This window comes from Pocillopora damicornis, chromosome 7 (genome assembly GCF_964200805.1).
Source record: "Pocillopora damicornis chromosome 7, jaPocDami1.2, whole genome shotgun sequence".
Classification (NCBI taxonomy): domain Eukaryota; kingdom Metazoa; phylum Cnidaria; class Anthozoa; order Scleractinia; family Pocilloporidae; genus Pocillopora; species Pocillopora damicornis.
In genome coordinates, this window is record NC_142676.1 from 16268497 (window position 1) to 16287727 (window position 19231).

General features: G+C 36.9%; 1 protein-coding gene across 1 annotated transcript; it reads right to left on the reverse strand.

Annotated features, from left to right (window-relative positions):
* Positions 1–128: 128 nt before the first annotated feature.
* On the reverse strand, positions 129–10076 carry LOC113680586 (uncharacterized). Its single transcript, XM_089213655.1, has 5 exons — positions 9557–10076; positions 2560–2627; positions 1808–1933; positions 967–1314; positions 129–411 (listed from the first exon to the last, which is right to left on the reverse strand). The coding sequence occupies exons 1-5, from the start codon at positions 9930–9932 to the stop codon at positions 241–243; spliced, it is 1089 nt and encodes a 362-aa protein (XP_089069781.1). The 5' UTR covers positions 9933–10076; the 3' UTR covers positions 129–240.
* Positions 10077–19231: the final 9155 nt, after the last annotated feature.

The window sequence follows — 19231 nt, forward strand, 5'->3', positions numbered from 1 at the left end:
TAGTCTATCCATAGCAATATGATTTGATGAAATCAATTTTTGTTTCTTTCTGTTACTGGGCACATTTGAAAACAAGTAACCTACTAACGACAAAAAATATGATGTAGTCAGAGCAGTTGGTAATACTGCGGCACTCATTTTAAACTGCCTAAATTGCTCTTCATCTTGTTACTGGTGAAACACTCTAGTATTGTCTCTAAAAAGGGCTCTGTTAAAAAGAATGGTGCAACGTTTTCCTAATTAGGACTGGCACTCCCAGTAGTGCATGTAGCAATACAGCTTCATTGCTCCAAGATATAGGGAACTTTCGCAAAAGCACTTGTAGGTTCTCTTACCGCCTGAGATGGTGCTTGATAAAATAGTAATTTTTGCGTCATTAGTACCACAGTTTACACCAATAAACGTCGTATTCTGTCAGAAAAATAAAAATAACAACAATGGTAATATAAGAATAATGAAACTAATGATAATGATGAACGACGGCAAGAGTTCGACGTGCGAAAGACTAAAACATTTCTTTCCTGTTTTTGGATGGGTAGGTACACATTTTACATTATTAATGACGTGACAAAAGTTGACGGTCACAATCTGGGACATTCTTTTTGCAAGTTCTGCAAACCAAAATCATGTCTCATAAATGATATCGTCACGTTCAGGATGGCATTCTTATTTTCTATAACTTTTTTTAAAAGTGACACTAAACCCTGATAATTTTGTTTTAGTTGATTAGAAAAACAAAGAGAAAAACAAGTTTAATCTTTGAAGTTGTCGAAACTGAATAAATGGTCTTTAAACTATCTAAAAATCCTTTAAAGATCAAAACTCTAAAAGTTTTCTTTTATTTGTGGTGGGGAGGGGGGGGGGGGTGTTTGAAATTCCCCTTAAGCGATAACTTCTCGAACAAATGCTAATGAAAACGAGTTGTTCTTCCTTCTGTACCCAAAATAGAGCTAATCTGTGACTTACGTTTGGCTCCGTCACCTGCACTTCTTGTCTAGCGGCCGAGCCTGCTCTCATACCAGGGCTAGATTCCATCTTGTAAACACAGGAATTGGCCCCAGGTCCAGGTGGGCCCTGGGTACCACTGTATCCTGATGGTCCTGGAAGGCCCAGGAGACCAGGTAGTCCAGCTGGTCCTGCAGGGCCCTCAGTGCCGTTATGTCCTGGAGGTCCAGCTGGTCCAGCAGGTCCGATGTCGCCCTTAGTACCGTTATATCCTGGAGGTCCAGCAGGTCCGGCCGGTCCAATGTCACCCATAGTACCATTGAATCCAGGTGGTCCTTTGATTCTCGTGGTGCTATTGATGTTTCTCACCTTTTTTTACCAACAAGAATAATAATTATGATGCTAGCGATAGCAGTAATGGTAATGATAACTGTGATAACAGCATCCAATAAGGAAAAATGTCATTTAATTCGAATTTTCTTTTTGTTTATCATAAAACGTTCCATCCTAATTTCCATCCAAGTGCGTAATAATCTAATTGAGATACCGTTCTGTGGTGTCGCGTGTTGTTTTGTTCGAAAATCTCTAGCTCTTGGATCCTTTTTCCCCACAAATGTTATTTATTGGTGTTGGAAACAAGTATGAAAAAGTGAACTTTTACTGATGCAAAATTGTAACAGCTGAGAATTAGAAGCATATCCGTTTCATGTACCTTCATAGTTTACAGGTTTCATTGATGAAGTATAGCTAGCGTCGTGTACTTAAATTTATATAAGTTAGGGCCGCTAATTTTTTTATCATTTGAATAAGAGACCAAAGTCTGAAGCTCAGTTAGTCCTTAACTACATTCAGCTGCACGCACCTTTTGATCAAGCTGCAGGATCTGCTTTCGAAAATCAAGAAGCTTCTCATTCACACTTGTGTTTAGTGCTTTCAATGTGTAAGGTGCACTTTGTATTGCGAGCCAGATTTCTTTTGTATTTTGGTCCTGGAAAAGAGCGGAATATGGTGTTTAATGATGAGTGGAACATGCGATAAATATTTTTGGTAATGTCACATTTTTTAAACCACCCCCAAAAATTATTAATCTGCGGGTGGCATCAATCAGTGTAGATCACAAGAAGCACATAAGAATAACAATAATTAAAATAAAGTTAATGATAGAGATGACTTGTTGGCATCTGTTAGGCTCATAAGGGTTCTTATTAGCCTGAATTAAGATACATTTTTTGCTAAAAAAAAAAAAGTTGCTGCCAAAACTGCTATAATTGACTCCCTATACGTCAATACACGAGATATTAGTGCACGATTAAAAGATAGATTGGATTAAGTATTTATGAGACAGAAGCTGGAAAACGGCGCTCTTGGAAAAGTCAAAAGTTAGGGTTAAATTTTTTGACGCAACGAAGCCTCGTAATCTCATTGGCTTATAGACGGATTTTCATTATATTATCAAGTTAGGGGACAAGCCAAAACAAATCAATGAAGAGAAATAGTTTTATAGTTATTTCGACCCGTCTGGCTAGCTGTTAGAAAATGTTTGAAATCCGTAATTTAGTGTACATATTGTTGTATTTCACCCATTACTTCAAATGATAAAAAAAATGCTTCTACCGAATATTCTCGCAGAGCTGAGAGGTTCCTTTTCATCTCTTGCATATTCTTTTCAAGCTCTGACGCCTCTGGTGGAAATGAATATATGAAAGAAGAGACGATATCAAATTTGCAGAGGACTGCATTAAGCTGTTGGGTATATTCCACCTAGACAATTAGTAGCTATGATATAGTTCAAAGGGAGAAAAAAATGAAAATAGGCCAGTTGTTCTTTAATTAAGGATAACTATAATGACGGAAGGATTGCTCCTTGTAGCTAAAGTCATTTTCGTAAAGTTCATATGCAAATCATCACTGTAAGGGAAGTTCAAGAAAAGCAGGTCTAAAGTTTGCAGTTCTGCTCAAATCTTTCTTTCCTGTAAGAGAGGGGAAATTTTAAGCGAGATGAGTATCTTTTTACCGAGACTGACACAATTTCATGGAATTTTTGTTATAAGTAAAGGATGCTTAAATTATATCCAAGGGGAAGTTCATTTTAGTTACTCTTTGGGCAGAAATTGGTCAGTACTCATTAGACTAGTTCCTGCTTCATCGTATCGTTTAATTAGTGCCAGTTTTAAAATTTGAAGAGATCAAAAGTTATGAGCGTTTACTTACCACAGGGAAGGGCTGCGGAAGGCGTACGGGTACATGTCGAAACCTCGCTCCGTACCGTCATGATTGCCACAGCTAAAACCAAAGTGGCAAAGGCTGTTAACAATGAAGCAAAGGCAATGGTACATGCAATAAAAAGTAATCGTTGAAGTTTCCCTGTCTCGGAATCTTTATACGGCTGTGCTTTCACTTTTGGTTTTGCCTGAGGAGTATCGTTTCTTATAGCTTTATCGTCACAAGTTTGGGCGTCATGTTCCACTTTGGATTCCATTTGGAAAGACATATTGTCATGCCCGACCTCGTTCCTAAGATCCATCATTGCCTCGTACGATTGTGCCGGTTTTGAAAGAGATTTTCTTTAGACACTTCTGGAAGTGAAACAAGCCTTGGCTTGTCGAAGATATTCTAGAATCCAATGCAATTTGATAATATAATCATCACTGACGGCTTTCTTTTGTGGAACAGTGAAATATGGCTGGCACCCAAGCGGCCTGAAAATATACGCAATAATGCTTATTATCGAAAAAACATTCACCTGACCGAAAATGATGATGTAAGCCTGTTTGTCACCGAAGTTATGCTGTCATTCGATAGATCCTGGCTGACGATACATCCACGTCTTTGGATTTGCTTGAAATTTAGTATTTAATCCGGACTGACGTGTTCCAGAGATGTTAAGCCACGAAACACATTCAGTTTATTATTTCTATCGCAGTTTTGAGTATATCTTTGGTGGAATGTTGATATGGAAAACAGTATGACTCTATTTTCCTCTTTCAAAGATAGCTCCTTGTTAATAAAAGTATGGAACTTGCATGAAGTTGGTACTGGAATCTTTTTTGAGACAAAATGCACACTTGAGATGTATATTCAAGATGACAGTCGTTGATTTCTATACATTTGTCTGCCCTGGGACCTTAAGTCGCGTTAAGTGATTGGTCGGACGAAACACCAAAAAATCAACACTAAACTACTATTAAGACCCTAGTTTTAAATAGTTTTAAAGCCAGGGCAATGAAACCGCAGTAGGATGTGACTCGATGCAGAAAGAATATCCTTTCATTTTTTTTGTAACGGTAAATAAGGAAATTCTGGGACGACTATGTCTTAAAAATAGGTTTATTACAAAGATATAGTTTGTTGGAAACCGTACGATGCGTTAATTATTCCTATTCGATTGACATTTATGAGTGATTTCTTTCATTTATACATAACTAAACATGCATGTGTGCGGCTCGTGTTTTATTGCTCCATATATGGCACTGTTCCATGTGCTCACAACGGGACGATGAGGTTTTTTTTTTTTTTTCCGAAGAAGCCGAGAATCGTGAGTGGGAGTCAACCGAAGCACTGTATCAAGCAAATAACCCGTGAGTATATAAGGAAGCGTGGTACAGCCTTTTTCACGTCTTCGACAAGTTTTCAGAATTAACTTTCGTAACTCATTTCGCTGTCTGCCAATGGATTTAGGCAGAAACAATACATCTTACACCAGTTCTGTTGGATTTGTTGGCAAAGACGATTTTACTTGTTGTTAGTGATCCATAGAAGCATTGTCCCCAAGGGGAAATTGGTCTATTTCCTAGAAACTGAAAAACAACAACAACAGCAACAAACCACACTATTTTTTTTTGTAGGATTTGACTCATTTATTTTTGGCTTCGCTTTTCCATTCATATTTATTTGTAATAATTTATTTGGCTTCAACTGAGCATATTTGAAAATTTGAACTAATGTTAGAAAGGTAAAAATAAAGTTCTTCCTCTAGTTTTGATTCAACACCCTGTTACTGTCTTCACAAAGACTCCTGTTCATCGAATGGCCTTCCGTTTTCCCTCTTATATCTGACACTCCCAGTTGTGCATGTAGCAATACATCGTTGGTTCTCCAGTTGTTAAGGTTCCTTCGCAATAGCACTTATAGGTTCTCTTTCCACCTGAGATGGCGCTTGATAATTTAGCAACTTTTGCGTCATTTGTATCACAGTTTACGCCAATAAAGATCTTACCCTGGCGGGAAAAAAAATGATTCTAAAGATAATGATAAATTACGTCAAGAGTTCGAAATGCAGAAGACAAAAACATCCCTTTCCTCTTTGTGAATAGGCAAGTGTACATTCATTTTTATGAGTGAACACTTGACGTGAAGAAAGCCCACGGCTATAGTTCGGGGAATTCTTGTTGCAAATTCACCGTTCTTAAATCATGTTATCATGAATACAGCCTTCATATCATGGAACGCAAGAAGGAAAATATACCTTTTTGACGGGAGATCATCGCTCTATGTGGGATTATAGAGTTCGAAATGACCATTTAGATATCCTGAAAGGTATGGGATTGTCAAAAAAAAAAAAACACATTTTATCTCATATTTAGCAGCAAAATAAACTTGTCCGTTTTTCTTTTTTTTTTTTTACCTTTCGTCTTTTTAATATATGATGATGGAGATTTAAGACTTAAAGAGATAAAATTATCAAATTATTATGTTGTACTGCTGTAAATAAATCAAATACAATTTGCAATTCTAAGTCTGTTCTAGTTTATCAACTAGAAATGCTTCTCAAAGAGATTATTTTAAAAGGAAGCAAAAGCGAAGCAAATAACTAGAAGAAATATCCTGAAAATATGGAAAAATCTTGGCTAACTCTCTAGTTAGGCGGTAGTTGAGATTTTAGAGAATCTCTCAAACCTTTAATTGTTAGGGTCTGCAGAAGGAAAAAGTCGATTCAAGCATATCTTACCTTGAAAGGTAAATCATGTGATCTTTATTAATTTCGGATGAACTACTTCCGAGGGAAGTACTGCCTGACACAATACTTCTAAAGTAAGCCTTATTATCAGGCTTACATTGCAAGCGCGTAATAATCTAATTGAGATACCGTTCTTTGGTCTTGTCGTATGTTATTTTGTTCGAGAATCTCTAGATCTTGGATTCCTTCCTAAGAATATTATTTTCTGGTTTAGGAAACAAGTATGAAAAATTGAAACCAGTGAACTTTTACTGATGCAAAATCGTAACAGCTAAGAATTAGCAGCCTTTCCATTCAATGTAGCTTCTTAGCTTTTAAGTTTCATTTACGTTATAATAATAATAATAACTTTATTTGTATAGCGGTATATACAAAAGCTCTATATCGCTTTACAATCAAAAAAGAAAATAACTAACTAACAATAACACTAAAACAAAAAGTCAAATGAAAGCGAGTCTGAAAAGATAAGTTTTCAATCTAGATTTAAAAACATCAAATGATCCACTTAATCCACTTCCACGTTACATAATTAACGTCGCCTACTTGAATTTATGTAAGTTAGGGCCGCTCACTTTTTATAATTTAAATTAGAGACCAAAGCTCAAAGCTCAGTCAGTCCTTAACCGCATCCAGCTGCACGCACCTTCTGATCAAGCTGCAGGATCTGCTGTCGAAAATCAAGAAGCTTTTCATTCACACTTGTGTTTAGTTCGCTCAATGTGCAGGGTGCACTATGTATTGCGAGCCAGATTTCTTTTGTATTTTGGTCCTGAAAAAGAGCAAAATATGGTGCTCTTTAATGGGTGAAACATACGATACATATTTTGGGTAATGTCACGTTTTTTCTACCACCCCCAAAAATTGTCAATTTGCACGGGGCATCAATTAGTGTAGATCAAAAGAAGCATAAAAAAAGAACAATAAATTAATTGAAATTAATGATCAAGATGACCTGTTGACACCTGTTAGGCCCATAAGGGTTTTTTATCAGCCTGAGTGAAGATATATTTCATGGTAAAAAAAATTGATTCCCTATTAGCCAATACACGAGGTATCAGTGAATAATTAACAGATAGATTGGATTAAGTATTTATAAGAGACAGTAGCTGGAAAATGGGGTTCTTAGAAAAAAGCTTTCTGGCGTGAAATATATGTAATCATTCATTGAGAGAATGGTTACAGTATAGATCAAAGGTAAGCGTTAAATTTTTTTGAAGCAACGAAGGACACTCGTAATCTCATTGGCTTATAAACAGATTTTCATTATGGTGTCGAGTTAGGGGACAAGCCAAAACAAATCAATGGAGAAAAAAATAGTTTTATAACCATTTCGACCAGTCGTAGCTGTTACAAAATGTTCGAAATCCGTAATCTAGTGTACATACTGTGCATAAAATATACATCAGCGAGGTTTTGTACTTCACACATTAATCCAAAGGATAAAAAAAAAATGCTCTTACCGAATATTCTCGCAAAGCCGAGAGGTTCCTTTTCATCTCTTGCACATTCTTTTCAAGCTCTGACGCCTCTGGTGGAAATAAATATACGAAAGAACAGACGATAACAAGTTTGCATAGGACTGCATTTAGCTGTTGGGTATTTTCCAACTAGACAATTAGTAGCTATAGTATAATTTAAAGAGACAAAAATGAAAATACGTTAGTTGATTTTTTTTTTTTATTAAGGATAACTATAATGATTGAAGTATTGCTCCTCGTAGCTAAGGTCAACTAAGTGTGAAATCACTCTACGTGACATGATAATGTTATGTTCGAGCAAACCATTTTAATCTCGAGCTACCTCGAGGTAGCTCTTTGGAATCACCAAGCCAAGAAAAAAGCCTAAAGTAGACTCAATACATGAAATAAAACTGAGAAGGTTTTGTGGATTTATTTCCTAGCGAGTTATAGCTTATTTTTCTAAACTTCGAGACCATTATGCGATGCAAATTTCAAAATACACATTCATGCGTTGGGGAAATTTATCAGTAGGTTTTATCACATATCATGGTTATTCAATGAAAAACTTATGCTTCCCTCGTATCAACATTACCTAGATCGATTTATGATGAAACAGCGGGAAACAGCGATGCCTTATCTCCAAAATGGATTTTTTGGATCTCGACACAACCTTTCGCCATATATTCCCCTCTAGCAACTTGCAATGTTTGCCCCTTGACGATCCCAGAAATCTTTGCCGCAAACACTAGGATCCGATTACTGGCAACTCATTCACTGCGGTGTAGAAATTAAAACTTGGATGTTCCTATACTTCTTGAGATCCAAGGAGTTTTTCGAAAATAATTACAATGCTTCGTTGTTTTTCAAATTTGATTACCACGAAAAATTTAGGGTAGTCAATATTTTCGGCTTTCCGGATTATGTTTACCGCTTACTCCCCTAATGCTCTTTTGCACTGTTTGAACATTTTTCACATCTTTCGATGCTCAATATTTAAAAGGATGAAATTACGGTGGCCAGTAAGAACAAAACAGAGTTACAAAACCTACAGCACAAACACAAACTTGAAACAGAATCACAAAATCCGCAACACACACAAAACTCTACAACACAAACACAAACTTAAAACAGAATCACAAAATCCGCAACACTGACACAAAACTCTACAACACAAACACAAACTTGAGTTTTGTGTTAGTGTTGCGGATTTTTTGATTCCGTTTTAAGTTTGTGTTAGTGTAGATAACTGTAGATAAGCCACAAAAAAAAAAGGATAACTTTTTTGCAATAGGTTAAATGTTTCAGTCTGAACAGGTAAAAGCGAATGTAGTTTCGTCATTGTGATTGACCTTAGAGCTCAAGAATCGACCCCACAGGGAGAAGGATCATCTTAACTAAAATTTGTGAGACTTTCCTGATCATCTTATACGTTAATGACTTTTAAATGCTGTCAATAACTTCGGAAATTTATTTTCGAGACTTAAATTTAATCCAAGAAAAACAGAAAAACGAACCAAAAAAAAAAAATGGAAGACATTATTCATCGCACACATTTCAAAGCCTGGGAAGGAGGGAGGGGGATGATTACTGTAATTAAAGAGAAGATCACTGTCAATCAAGATATTCAAAATTCTCGCGAGGTGTGCTAACAAGCATTTTTATGTATATACGTATCGCACCTAGGGCTGCGGTGCATATTTAACCCTTGTTGTTCAATGCTGTTTTGATGCGCTACCTTAGGTTACTTGAGTCACGTCGGAAGATAGAAGTGTGTTGGCATGCCATTACAGACAAAAAAAAAACAAAAACAAAAAACACGCCTTTGAACGCAGTTATCAGTGAAGTGTCGAAAGATCCTTTCCTGTTCGTTCTTATCAATACCTATGACTCGAAGGTCTATAACAATGATAATAGTACTAATAATAATAAAAAAAGTTCCTCACGATTTGGGCGTAAATTTGATAAGTACGTCACACGCTTGTCCATACTTATTCAACCTCGATCTTGTTTGGATTTCGTGGTCTTACCAACGTTTATTTATTTTACCTTACCAGGCCAATTTTATGTGGTGTTCCATAGGCTGACTCGCTTTCGCAGCGAAAATTGATCCAAAATAGAAGCGTATCTAACGCACGATCAATTTGAAGATATGAACTAAAATTTAGAATAAAACATCTTGTAAATCGGCAAATACCTGTTTCTCCAGAGCAGGTACATCGCGGTGAACCAACGTGAAGTACACCAAACAACATCAGCAGGGTGAGCCCAAGAGAAACTGCTGAGAGAAGGCACATAGCCAGCAGAGCCACACGATACAATATCTGACCTTGACTTGCATCGTTCTTCTCGTCAGCAGTTTGCAGCAAACTACTAACACTGCTCATATTCCTGTTTGAAATTGCATTCAGTTGCTCTTGACTGTCAATGGTCGCTTCAGTTTCCTTTTTGGTAAGGAAGAGCTTATCTTCTGCTTCGGCAGGATGGTTTTCTTGAAGTTCTGTTTCACAATTAGACGCCACATTCAAGTTCGATCGTTGCCCAGGGGAAACGCTTCTGCTTAAAAAAGACATGTTCCTCACAAGAGTCGTTGCTATAGGTGTGTTATTCTTTGCTTTTCCTTCAAAGGGGCAAAATCAACAGTCAGCAAGATGTAGGCACCCGAAAAGAGGAATAGATATGAAGAGTACACAAACTGCCACGTTATATGTAGTACTATTTCCTCTGCAACGGACTTGTACATACACATACTATTCTCATTTTCCTCTCTAAATGGTTTATTACCCTCAAAAGTAATTATCGAGAAATGCGCCTCTTAGCATGAGAGAAAGCGCCAGATAATGACGGAATTAACAGTTTAAGCTCAACTATTATTGATATTTCAGGGAGGAATCTGCGTTTAAAAGAACAAAAAAAAAATAGAAGTAAGAAATTTGTGCATACGGGTTAAGACAAAGAAATGATATGATCAGCATTGAAAGATATCTGCTGATCAGCAAACTTTTTCGCAGTTTTCAAAAATCAGTCAATTATTCTATTGTTCAACTCTTTGGAATTAAGAAGGATAATTGGCTTATTTCACCTTCATTAAAAAAACAAAAAACAAAAACAAAAAGCATTTTCTGATGTGCTCCCAAGGTTAATGAAACGTTACCCGTTGTACTCCAAGTTGTTCGCAATAAAGAGAAAGCAAACGTTAACCTTCTCGTATTTCCTGTTTCCGTTTAAAACAAAAGCAAGACACGAGTCTTCTAATAATAAACAAATGTTTGTTATCTGTCTTCCGCACATAATTACGGGATAAAGGACGTGAACATACTGATTCGATTAATCATTATCCTGTTCTTAAGGATCGTAGAGAAACTATTTAAACTTGTCTTTGGCACAGTTTTCATAATAACACATTTAAGGTGATCGATTTATGCCAGTGCTATCTAGGGCATGAACCATGATCTTGTAAATTAAAAAAAGGCAAAAAACGGATGAGTTGGATCAAATCGTCATAAGTAGGAAAGAAATTCCGGTTGTTTACCGACCCATCAGAAAAACCGATTGTTTCGACAATTAAGACGGGATGAGATGCATTCCCGAATGGAAATTTCCTTGGGATACGCTTATTTCATTTACCAAGAAATTCTCAGAAAATAAGTTCATGGATACTAAACGAAGCAACTTGAATAGTAAATACCTAAGCTTAACCCTTGTGTTAAATATCCTGATTCTTTGATTTGTTTTTATTGTGTTCTATACTTGTAAAGTACGATTTGATTGCGATACGAAGTCCGAGTAAACGCTCTCGGAGCGTCTAGTTTCAATAAGTAAGTCTTTTTTATTTGTCTAACAAAAAGCAATATGACAAGTGAAACGCAATTTATTCCAGGATAAAAAACGTTGGATGCAATAAAATTTTCAATAATACATCCGATAGGTTGAAAACTTATAGTATTAGCTTGGTGTACTTACTCCTTTTTACGTGACGCGTGATTTGTTAAGAACATTACCCATAGTGCGTGATTTAATGGAAAAACTTACGTTCTAGCAAATTTTGCTTTAACATAGTGTCCTAATCCGGGTATTGGTAAAACACAAACAGCACGTAGGTAATTAACCCTTTAACTCCCATGAGTAACCAAGGCAGAATTTCTCCTTACAATATCAACACAATATCAATCAGATAATTGTTGAGAATAAAGAAAAATATCAATTTGGGGATTATTAGTTGATTCATTGCTAAATTCTTTAAAATAACATTATAAGAATTGTATGGTTGACAGTAAGGAGAATTACAAATTTGATCTAGGAGTTATAGGGTTAAAAGTTAAGGGGCGTTTCTCCTTTACCTTGTCGGTTAAATTTAGGAGTTTTAATGGCATGAATAATATTTTTCATTACACTCCTCTCAGCATAAATTTTGGTAGGAGATTGTTGGGGCCCAGCATAGCACTGTTTTTTTTCCTCTCATAACGAAACTGTTTAACAAAGGTATTGGGTTATCGATGGTACTGAATCTACTGACATTTCGAGATTCTTACTATAGACAAACAACACGAGCAGAAAGCGTGGTCGTAAGTTGGAGTTACTCTTTTATCTACTTCTCATGCCTTGCCGCGCTATTTCACTTCGGCATTTCATCACAGGCGATGTTGACTGAGAAACGGTTAAGTGCTGCAAGCTAACCACCAAAATTAAAGATCACCTACTTTGTTTGAAAATGATTGAAGCAGAGGAATATTTTTGCTCCTAAACAAGCCAATACCTCATTTTCTTGGTCATCATGGAGTACTTGGTGTAATTCCACCTCTTTGAAGAGTATGTATTGCGTATTAAACTGTTTGAAGCAGAGGTGGCTGGCCATATTGTTTAGGCTGGTTTATCCCACGAGAGGTTACTGCAGACACGGCCCCATCAAAAATAACAGGAACACGAACATGCAAGTGAGCTTAAGTCATCATCGTTGAATTTCATTTTAGAGACACGTATTTCGTTTTCCCTAATTTACTTCTCTTCAGATTATCTTCAAGTATGTAATGTTTTCGATCTCTTCTACAACATAAATTTCGGATTATAAAACCAGGAAATAAAAATCCCAAACAATCTAAATGTTAAAATTGCTTGTCTCCTTCACCCCTATAAGTTTTATCCTTTAACGCCATGTTTCCACCAAGCAATTATCGTAAACCATGGCTCCAGGGGTCAATTACATCAGTGTTAACAAGCTATAAAATATTCTTATTTACCCTGTGATCAAGTTGTGGGGTTTGTTAGATGAGCTGTTGTCGTCAATCATAAAGCTTCTCATTGATGGTCGAAATCAGCGCGAGTCTCAATTCTGCGTTGTTTTGGTCGTGAAAAGAGCGCAAAAAAAAAAAAAAACGATTAGATGAAACACACTTTTTTACAATTCCAATATGGATACTAAAAGTAACCATTTTCTAGACATCAATTCTAAGAATTATGTTCTTTTCTTTGTGTAGGGCAGTTCGTACAACAACCAAAAAAAAAAAAACTACAATCTTACCGTGGCAAGAGTTAGAAGATTTTTTTTTATCACAATTGGCAGAAATTTCGCAATCTGATTGACCAGTTCCTTTTTCGATAGGAACTTCCTTCATGCGTTCCTTTTAATTCCCCTTCGTTCTTATGAAAATATTTTTCTCGAAGTATCTACTCCACAAATCGTTCTTTGTTTCTTATATATAAGGGTGCGACGTAGGAGGTCAAATAACGCATTTCAATTAGATTTATCTCCTCAATTATATTTTCCAAGACCCCGCGCCTCAACTTCGTCGGACCTCGAATTAGGGCATGGTCCTCCTTCACAAAATTGACTTTGTCCTGTCATACTTCTAGACTGATATGATTCGGATCTCAGTTGCTTCTTACGGATACTTTTATTTTAGTGTATTGTGGATCTTAAGACAACATAAAGGGAAATATACGCTCGCTATTATGAGGGTAATTGTATTAGTACGTCTCGTTTTAAAAGTAGTTCTGCAAGTATTTCAGACAACTCTACCGGTTGTTTGTTTGATTGATTTAAAGGGCGCCCTCTAGCATGTTCATAAAAGGGCAGTCTTGTTCACAATGAGATCTCCGCAAAAAAATTATCAAATTCTATCCCCTTCGGATTATTTGTCTCAAAGACACCTCGTGAAAGGTGTAACATATTTACTTTAATCTCATCTGCAATTTCCACATGAATGTTAAAGGAATGCCTCGTATTAGAAGTAGTTCTGCAATAATTTCATCGGCTACACTTTGACTAACTTTAGCCGGCGGTTTTAGCTAAAACGAAGACTTCAGAAAACAAAGACCTAAGACCCATAAAAGAAGACCCGGATACGAAGACCCCTTAATTTCTCTGTTTAACATGATTGTGACGAAGGCTATTTTCAGTTATTTGCGTGACTTTCAATACCCTTTTGCTTTGTGTGACATATGTCGAAGTGTCGGCATTATGTTTCATTCGGCCACGAGACGCGTGTTTTACAATTATAGTCAGAAGAGGAGAAAGATTGAAGGATTGTCGAAATATTAGAGTAACGACGAGGAAAGAGGTATGTTCATCTTGTTTATCTTTGTATTTATATACCGAAGCGTGTACAACGGAACGTGTAGTTTTGTTACGCTTAGGACATATGTGTTCTTTTGATTTATCTGCATACACACCCCGCATGTTCGAGTCTAGGACATTTTAATAAGTGTATATTGTATGGTAAAGGCTTATTTTAATTTATTATATTTCAGTTTTTACGAGCTTTCAAGTTTAATAAACGAATTGAGATTCGATAGACGTTTGGAGGTTCCATCATTAGATTCGACTGATGTCAGCGTCAGCCCATTCATAACGAGATTGTTATGGTTTTTCGCTATAAATTTTTAGCTCGGTTTTAATCTTTCTGAGAGCGATGAAGTATGCATTCAAACACCGGTTTTTAACAATAAGACCGCGAAAACGAAGACTCCTTATTTTCCTTACCAATAATGATATATAATAGATGTTATCAAACGCGAACTAAGTGCCTATAAGAACCGTGTTCATTGATTGGATTCTTCCTAATACCCACTATACCTTTCAATTAACTTTTAGATAGTTTCCCTATACCTTTCAGCACATTTAGTTTAAAATGCTAGATTGATAGCCTTTCAGTCAATCCACTGACGTAAAAGCGCGCTTTAATTAGATTTTTTTTCTTCTTGCCGTTGCCGTCTGCGTCTCAAGCACCATTCTACTTAAGTTTTCTTTTTTTTCCGCAACCCCGAAGTGTTAATACTAGGGAGGAGATGAAAAATGGAGTTTTAAAAGTTTTGTAAATAACGGTACAGCCTTGAAATTATCTTCCATTGTAAAAAGGCTGAAGAGCAACGCCGTAACACCTACTGGCGTCAGTTCTCTGATTTACTTTTAGGATGGGGACATCAGGGTGGGCGGTTAGAAATTTTGAAGGATACTAGTGTTTTCGAAAATAAAATAATTAAGGGAAAGCAACAAATGGGAAAATTTAACAAAATAAAGCGATCTCCGGTTTACCGCTTAATGTAATTGTAGGCGATTCTTTTTTTTTTTTTTGGCCTTAATTAACTGATAAATAATCACGTTGCGAGCAAAGAAATTGCGAAGCTTTTAACTGTTTTCATTGGTGAAGCCATGAAGCGTGACGCGCACTTTCTATATCAAGATCGTGAAGGGGTTTTCGCTTTCGGGTATTCGTTTTCGAGTCTTAGGTCTTACGTCTTTGTTTTCGTGGGTCTTCGTTTTTACTACATCCTTAGCTGCCGGTTGTTTGTTTGCTTGATTTGAAGAGCGCCCTCAAGCCTGTCTCATACAAAGGTAGTTTTGCTCACGGTGAAATCTTCGCAAAAATATGATCAGATACGATCCATTTCCGGTTAGTTGTCTAAAAGACAGCCCGTGGAACCGTGGAAGGTAGCGACTGATGAGAGAGCATATTTATTTGAATCCCATCTGAAATTTCCTGGGATGAATTTCCTCGGAGTCCTGGTCGATGCTTTTTCAACTAAACCAAAAGCTCAGTTTTGAATAAGCTTTCGTTAGACCGTTTTATTCGACAGTCCTTTATCATAGAGTCGATAGGCTGTGCTCATATAACTCAAATTTGCATGACACTGATAGCATGTGTGTCCTCAATCCAAATAAGTCATCACAGCTCGACATTAAATTGTGACTTTTCCCACACATTTCAACCAACGCCATTTAAACTTCTACTGACGTCGACACGAGGCTCGTTCTGTGCTACTGATATCAATTGAACTGAGTCTAAAAGCCATAAATAGCAGAGACAAAAAATCGGACCGTGACACCATGTTTCAAGACGTCATGGTATAGGCAAAACTTCAGTGGGCCGGACTGATTGATTACTTTTCTGTCTCTACTCGTGTTGAACCTGTTATGCATGAAAACATTTTAAAAAAGTGATTTATTTTTCTGTTGGGTACAGGATTTCTTGAAATAACAGCGCAACAATAGTAATTAACGTTCGCTAAGTAAGGATGTTTTTAAAAAAGACCAGGTCGAATTCATAGAATCGCGGCTGACGGGATAATGATCACAATTTTAACCATGGTAATGTCTTAAACGCCTCTGAGCGAGCTCTATTGTTGGCTATAAATATCTATCGCAAAAAGGATTTAGTCGATAGATTTGCGTCTTACAAAAATTGTGCAAATTTGAAAAAATTCATTGTTATGCAACATAAACGTCAGCTTTTATAATAATACAGCCAATTTGTTAAGCAGTGTAACATACAGGCCACTTAAATCTGTTTTCCCGTGGCCGCTGGTTTAACATCCCCATATAGAGGCTACCTTCGCAAAAGCACTTGTAGGTTCTCTTGCCACCTGAGATGGTGCTTGATAATTTAACAAGTTTTGCGTCATTTGTATCATAGTTTACACCGATAAACGTCGTATTCTGCCAGAAAAATAAAGAAAACTTGATCCCCTTTCATTTTTGAAGCTGGCTAAGAAATACTTATTTTTTGGTGAATATTTTTGTCCACTATACTTTTCTTATGTCGAAAAGTAACATCACGCCTGGGTATTATTTTTTGACAGGAGCCCAGGTTTTGCGTTGTGTTTTCCCCTCTACAATTTATATCATAAGCTAGTCACGCAATAATTGATACCGACACAAATGAATCGTTACCCTGTATAGCGATTTTTGTTTCTGTTGAATTGAAAAGATTAGAATATGTGCTTTTAGCGGTCACAAATCGTTGTTTCAGCGGCAGCGACGCAGTTAAAAGCGGGTTTGTTGCTTCAACACTATTGAAATTTATAGTATTCAGACAGGAGATAAGAGCGTGATGCTCTGGGAAAAACAAACTTTTAGGGGCCTTTTAAATGATATCGTAATGAGTGTTGTTAAAGAATGAGTTCATACATCAGCAAAATTCCCCAATACCCCAAGAGGTAAGAAAAAGAAAAGAAAAAACAAAACACAGAAAATTGTGTACAATAAGATATCAAAGTAGAAGCAAATGAGGTAAAGAGGGTTTTAGTCTTCGCATGGGCTGAGGTCAAACTTAAATTGAATTTTTCTTACCTTTAATGATTGACTGGTTTTGTAGAGCCCACCTTTGATTGCATTTAATGCTCGCAATCTCTATTTAATTTGAGAGGTGGCATGGAACATTTTTCCGAAATAGCTACTTTTAATTTCAATTTAATGCTACACGTCCATCGAACAAATTTGAAATATTTTGGCGAGTCGCCCAAAATTCAATTTCACTCCTACTTTCATATTTTGTAGCCCAATATGTGCTAATATTTGTGGTGTAGTTTTTGTGTGAAAATATATTTTAGTTTTCGAGAAATGATTTTTCTTCGTTGGACCGCTCAAATATGTACATTTTCACCGTGAATATTACCCGAGTTGTGTGACCTCATGTAACGAATATACTTGACCTCCGGTATTTCTGTCAACATAATCCTTTGTTTTATTTTCGAAACTTAACCCCTGTCATAATTTAAGCTGACAGAGAAATATTTAAAGTTTAATCGTTCTTTTAGGGGCCTTTTACATGATATCGGAATGAGTTTTGTTCAAGAACGAGTTCATACTGGTTGCCACATGATACCAGAGTAAAAATTTATTTGGGTTTATTTGGGCTTTCATTCCAGAACGAAGTACGACACCTATCTCTATGAATCCTCTTTAGGAGCGAAGGAAGCATAGAAAAAGACGGAAAGGACATAAACACTTACTTTTACAGGCTAAATTATCTTGCATATAAATGCGGTATGAATTCATTTCGTTCCGGAACGAGACTCATTTTGGAATGGTCTAAAAGGTAACTCAGGGATGAATTATTAGATTTTTGAGGTGGGGGCGACTGAGGCAAATCACTGTTTTTTTTTTCACTAAATCTTTGTTTTTAGGTGTTGACGGGGTAGGAAGGGGGAGAAGGCGGTCGGAAATGGGTGAGAATGCTTGTCCTAGGGGGTCAAAATCAGCGATCTGGTATCTTTTATGGTGCCTCAAACTTAAGTGGACTACCAGAGACCTACCTGACATGTTTTAAGATGTTTTTCGTTCAATAAATATTTTGGGGATTTTTCATTTTTTTGCTTTTGAATTGGTACTTTTGAGGGGTAGACATCGATTGTTGCCACTCCCACGCATATAAGGCTCGGGTACCATTTTAATTTTATAGAGGTCGTTTTCGAAATTCCCGGCGTGCGCCCCCGCCCTGTTATGTAAATTTTCCCCCGGGGGTGATGATACATGCAGCAAACTTGAAATGTAGCAAGGACAAATTTTGATGTGATTTTTGGTGGAGAGAAACAAGTTTTTTCAGCGTCTAGTAGCTTGTGCGGAAGGGCCCTTTACCTCCGTGTGCATAATTACGCGTCCCGCCAAACGGCGGGAGGCCAACAAAGTGTTCAGACATTAGTATAGAAAACTCCGCTACTGTCTGGATTTTTGGTAACCTATTGACCAATACCCAACCGATGGGACACGTAATTTTGCTTACGGTGGTAAGAAGCCTACTTACCGGAGTCAGGCGGTACTAATTTTCCAGACATCGTAAGTACTATCTGTAATACACGCTTGCCAATTCCCCTATCGGCTTTTGCAGTCGACTTAACCCTACCTTTACAATGGCCGAACACCTCTTTAGGCACTCAACATCTACTATTGGAACCACGACTCCAACCAACATTGTAAAATCATCGATATCTGTTAGCGTCTCAAAGATGCCGGCACGCAACAAAATAAGATCAACTTCATTTTCTGGACCTGAAAAATTGCAACTCCGCAAGTCACATGAAATTCCTTTTTTACAACTATGCAAGGAAACGACTTGAGATATGCAACTTCGGTTTTCTCGATAACTAAACCCACAAGTTCCACCAGCGAACAATTTAAGTGGACAGCAAATCTCCATGTTAGCATGTGAGGTAAGACGCTATTACAACAATTAGCTAAATCAGTGTGTAGCTTGTCAATCAAATTGAATTTTGTAACCATTCTCTGACTTCCGCCGACAAAGGAATCATTGATGGATCTGGACATTTTATTTCTCTGAAAGCAGTAATTCCTGAAAGGTTTTTTAGAAACCATGCAAAGAGGAAAAAAAAACCATCTCTTGGTATTTCGGAGGTTGATTCATCTTTGAATTTGTAAGTGTCACGCTTGTCATGCAACTGATATAATCAGATGGAGAAGATATATAAACTGGAACTCAAATCTGGCCGGAATGTAGTAGAGCATAATGCGATCATCAAAACAGCTAATTAATCCTAAATAAACAAGCTCAGAGTGTAATGTTAGACTTTTTTTTTACAAATTGTAGTAATTTATGCCAGTAAACGGCGACAAGTAGGCACGCCAGGTGTATTTCACAGT

What these genes read in the sequence shown, in the direction of transcription:
- LOC113680586 (XM_089213655.1), bottom strand. Translation starts at nt 9,932, where the DNA reads ATGTCTTTTTTAAGCAGAAGCGTTTCCCCTGGGCAACGATCGAACTTG. An exon ending in TACCTGCTCTGGAGAAACAG is followed by an intron (nt 2,628 to 9,556) that starts GTATTTGCCGAT and finishes CATTTCCACCAG; the next exon opens with AGGCGTCAGAGCTTGAAAAG. An exon ending in TCCTGCAGCTTGATCAAAAG is followed by an intron (nt 1,315 to 1,807) that starts GTGCGTGCAGCT and finishes TGGTAAAAAAAG; the next exon opens with GTGAGAAACATCAATAGCAC.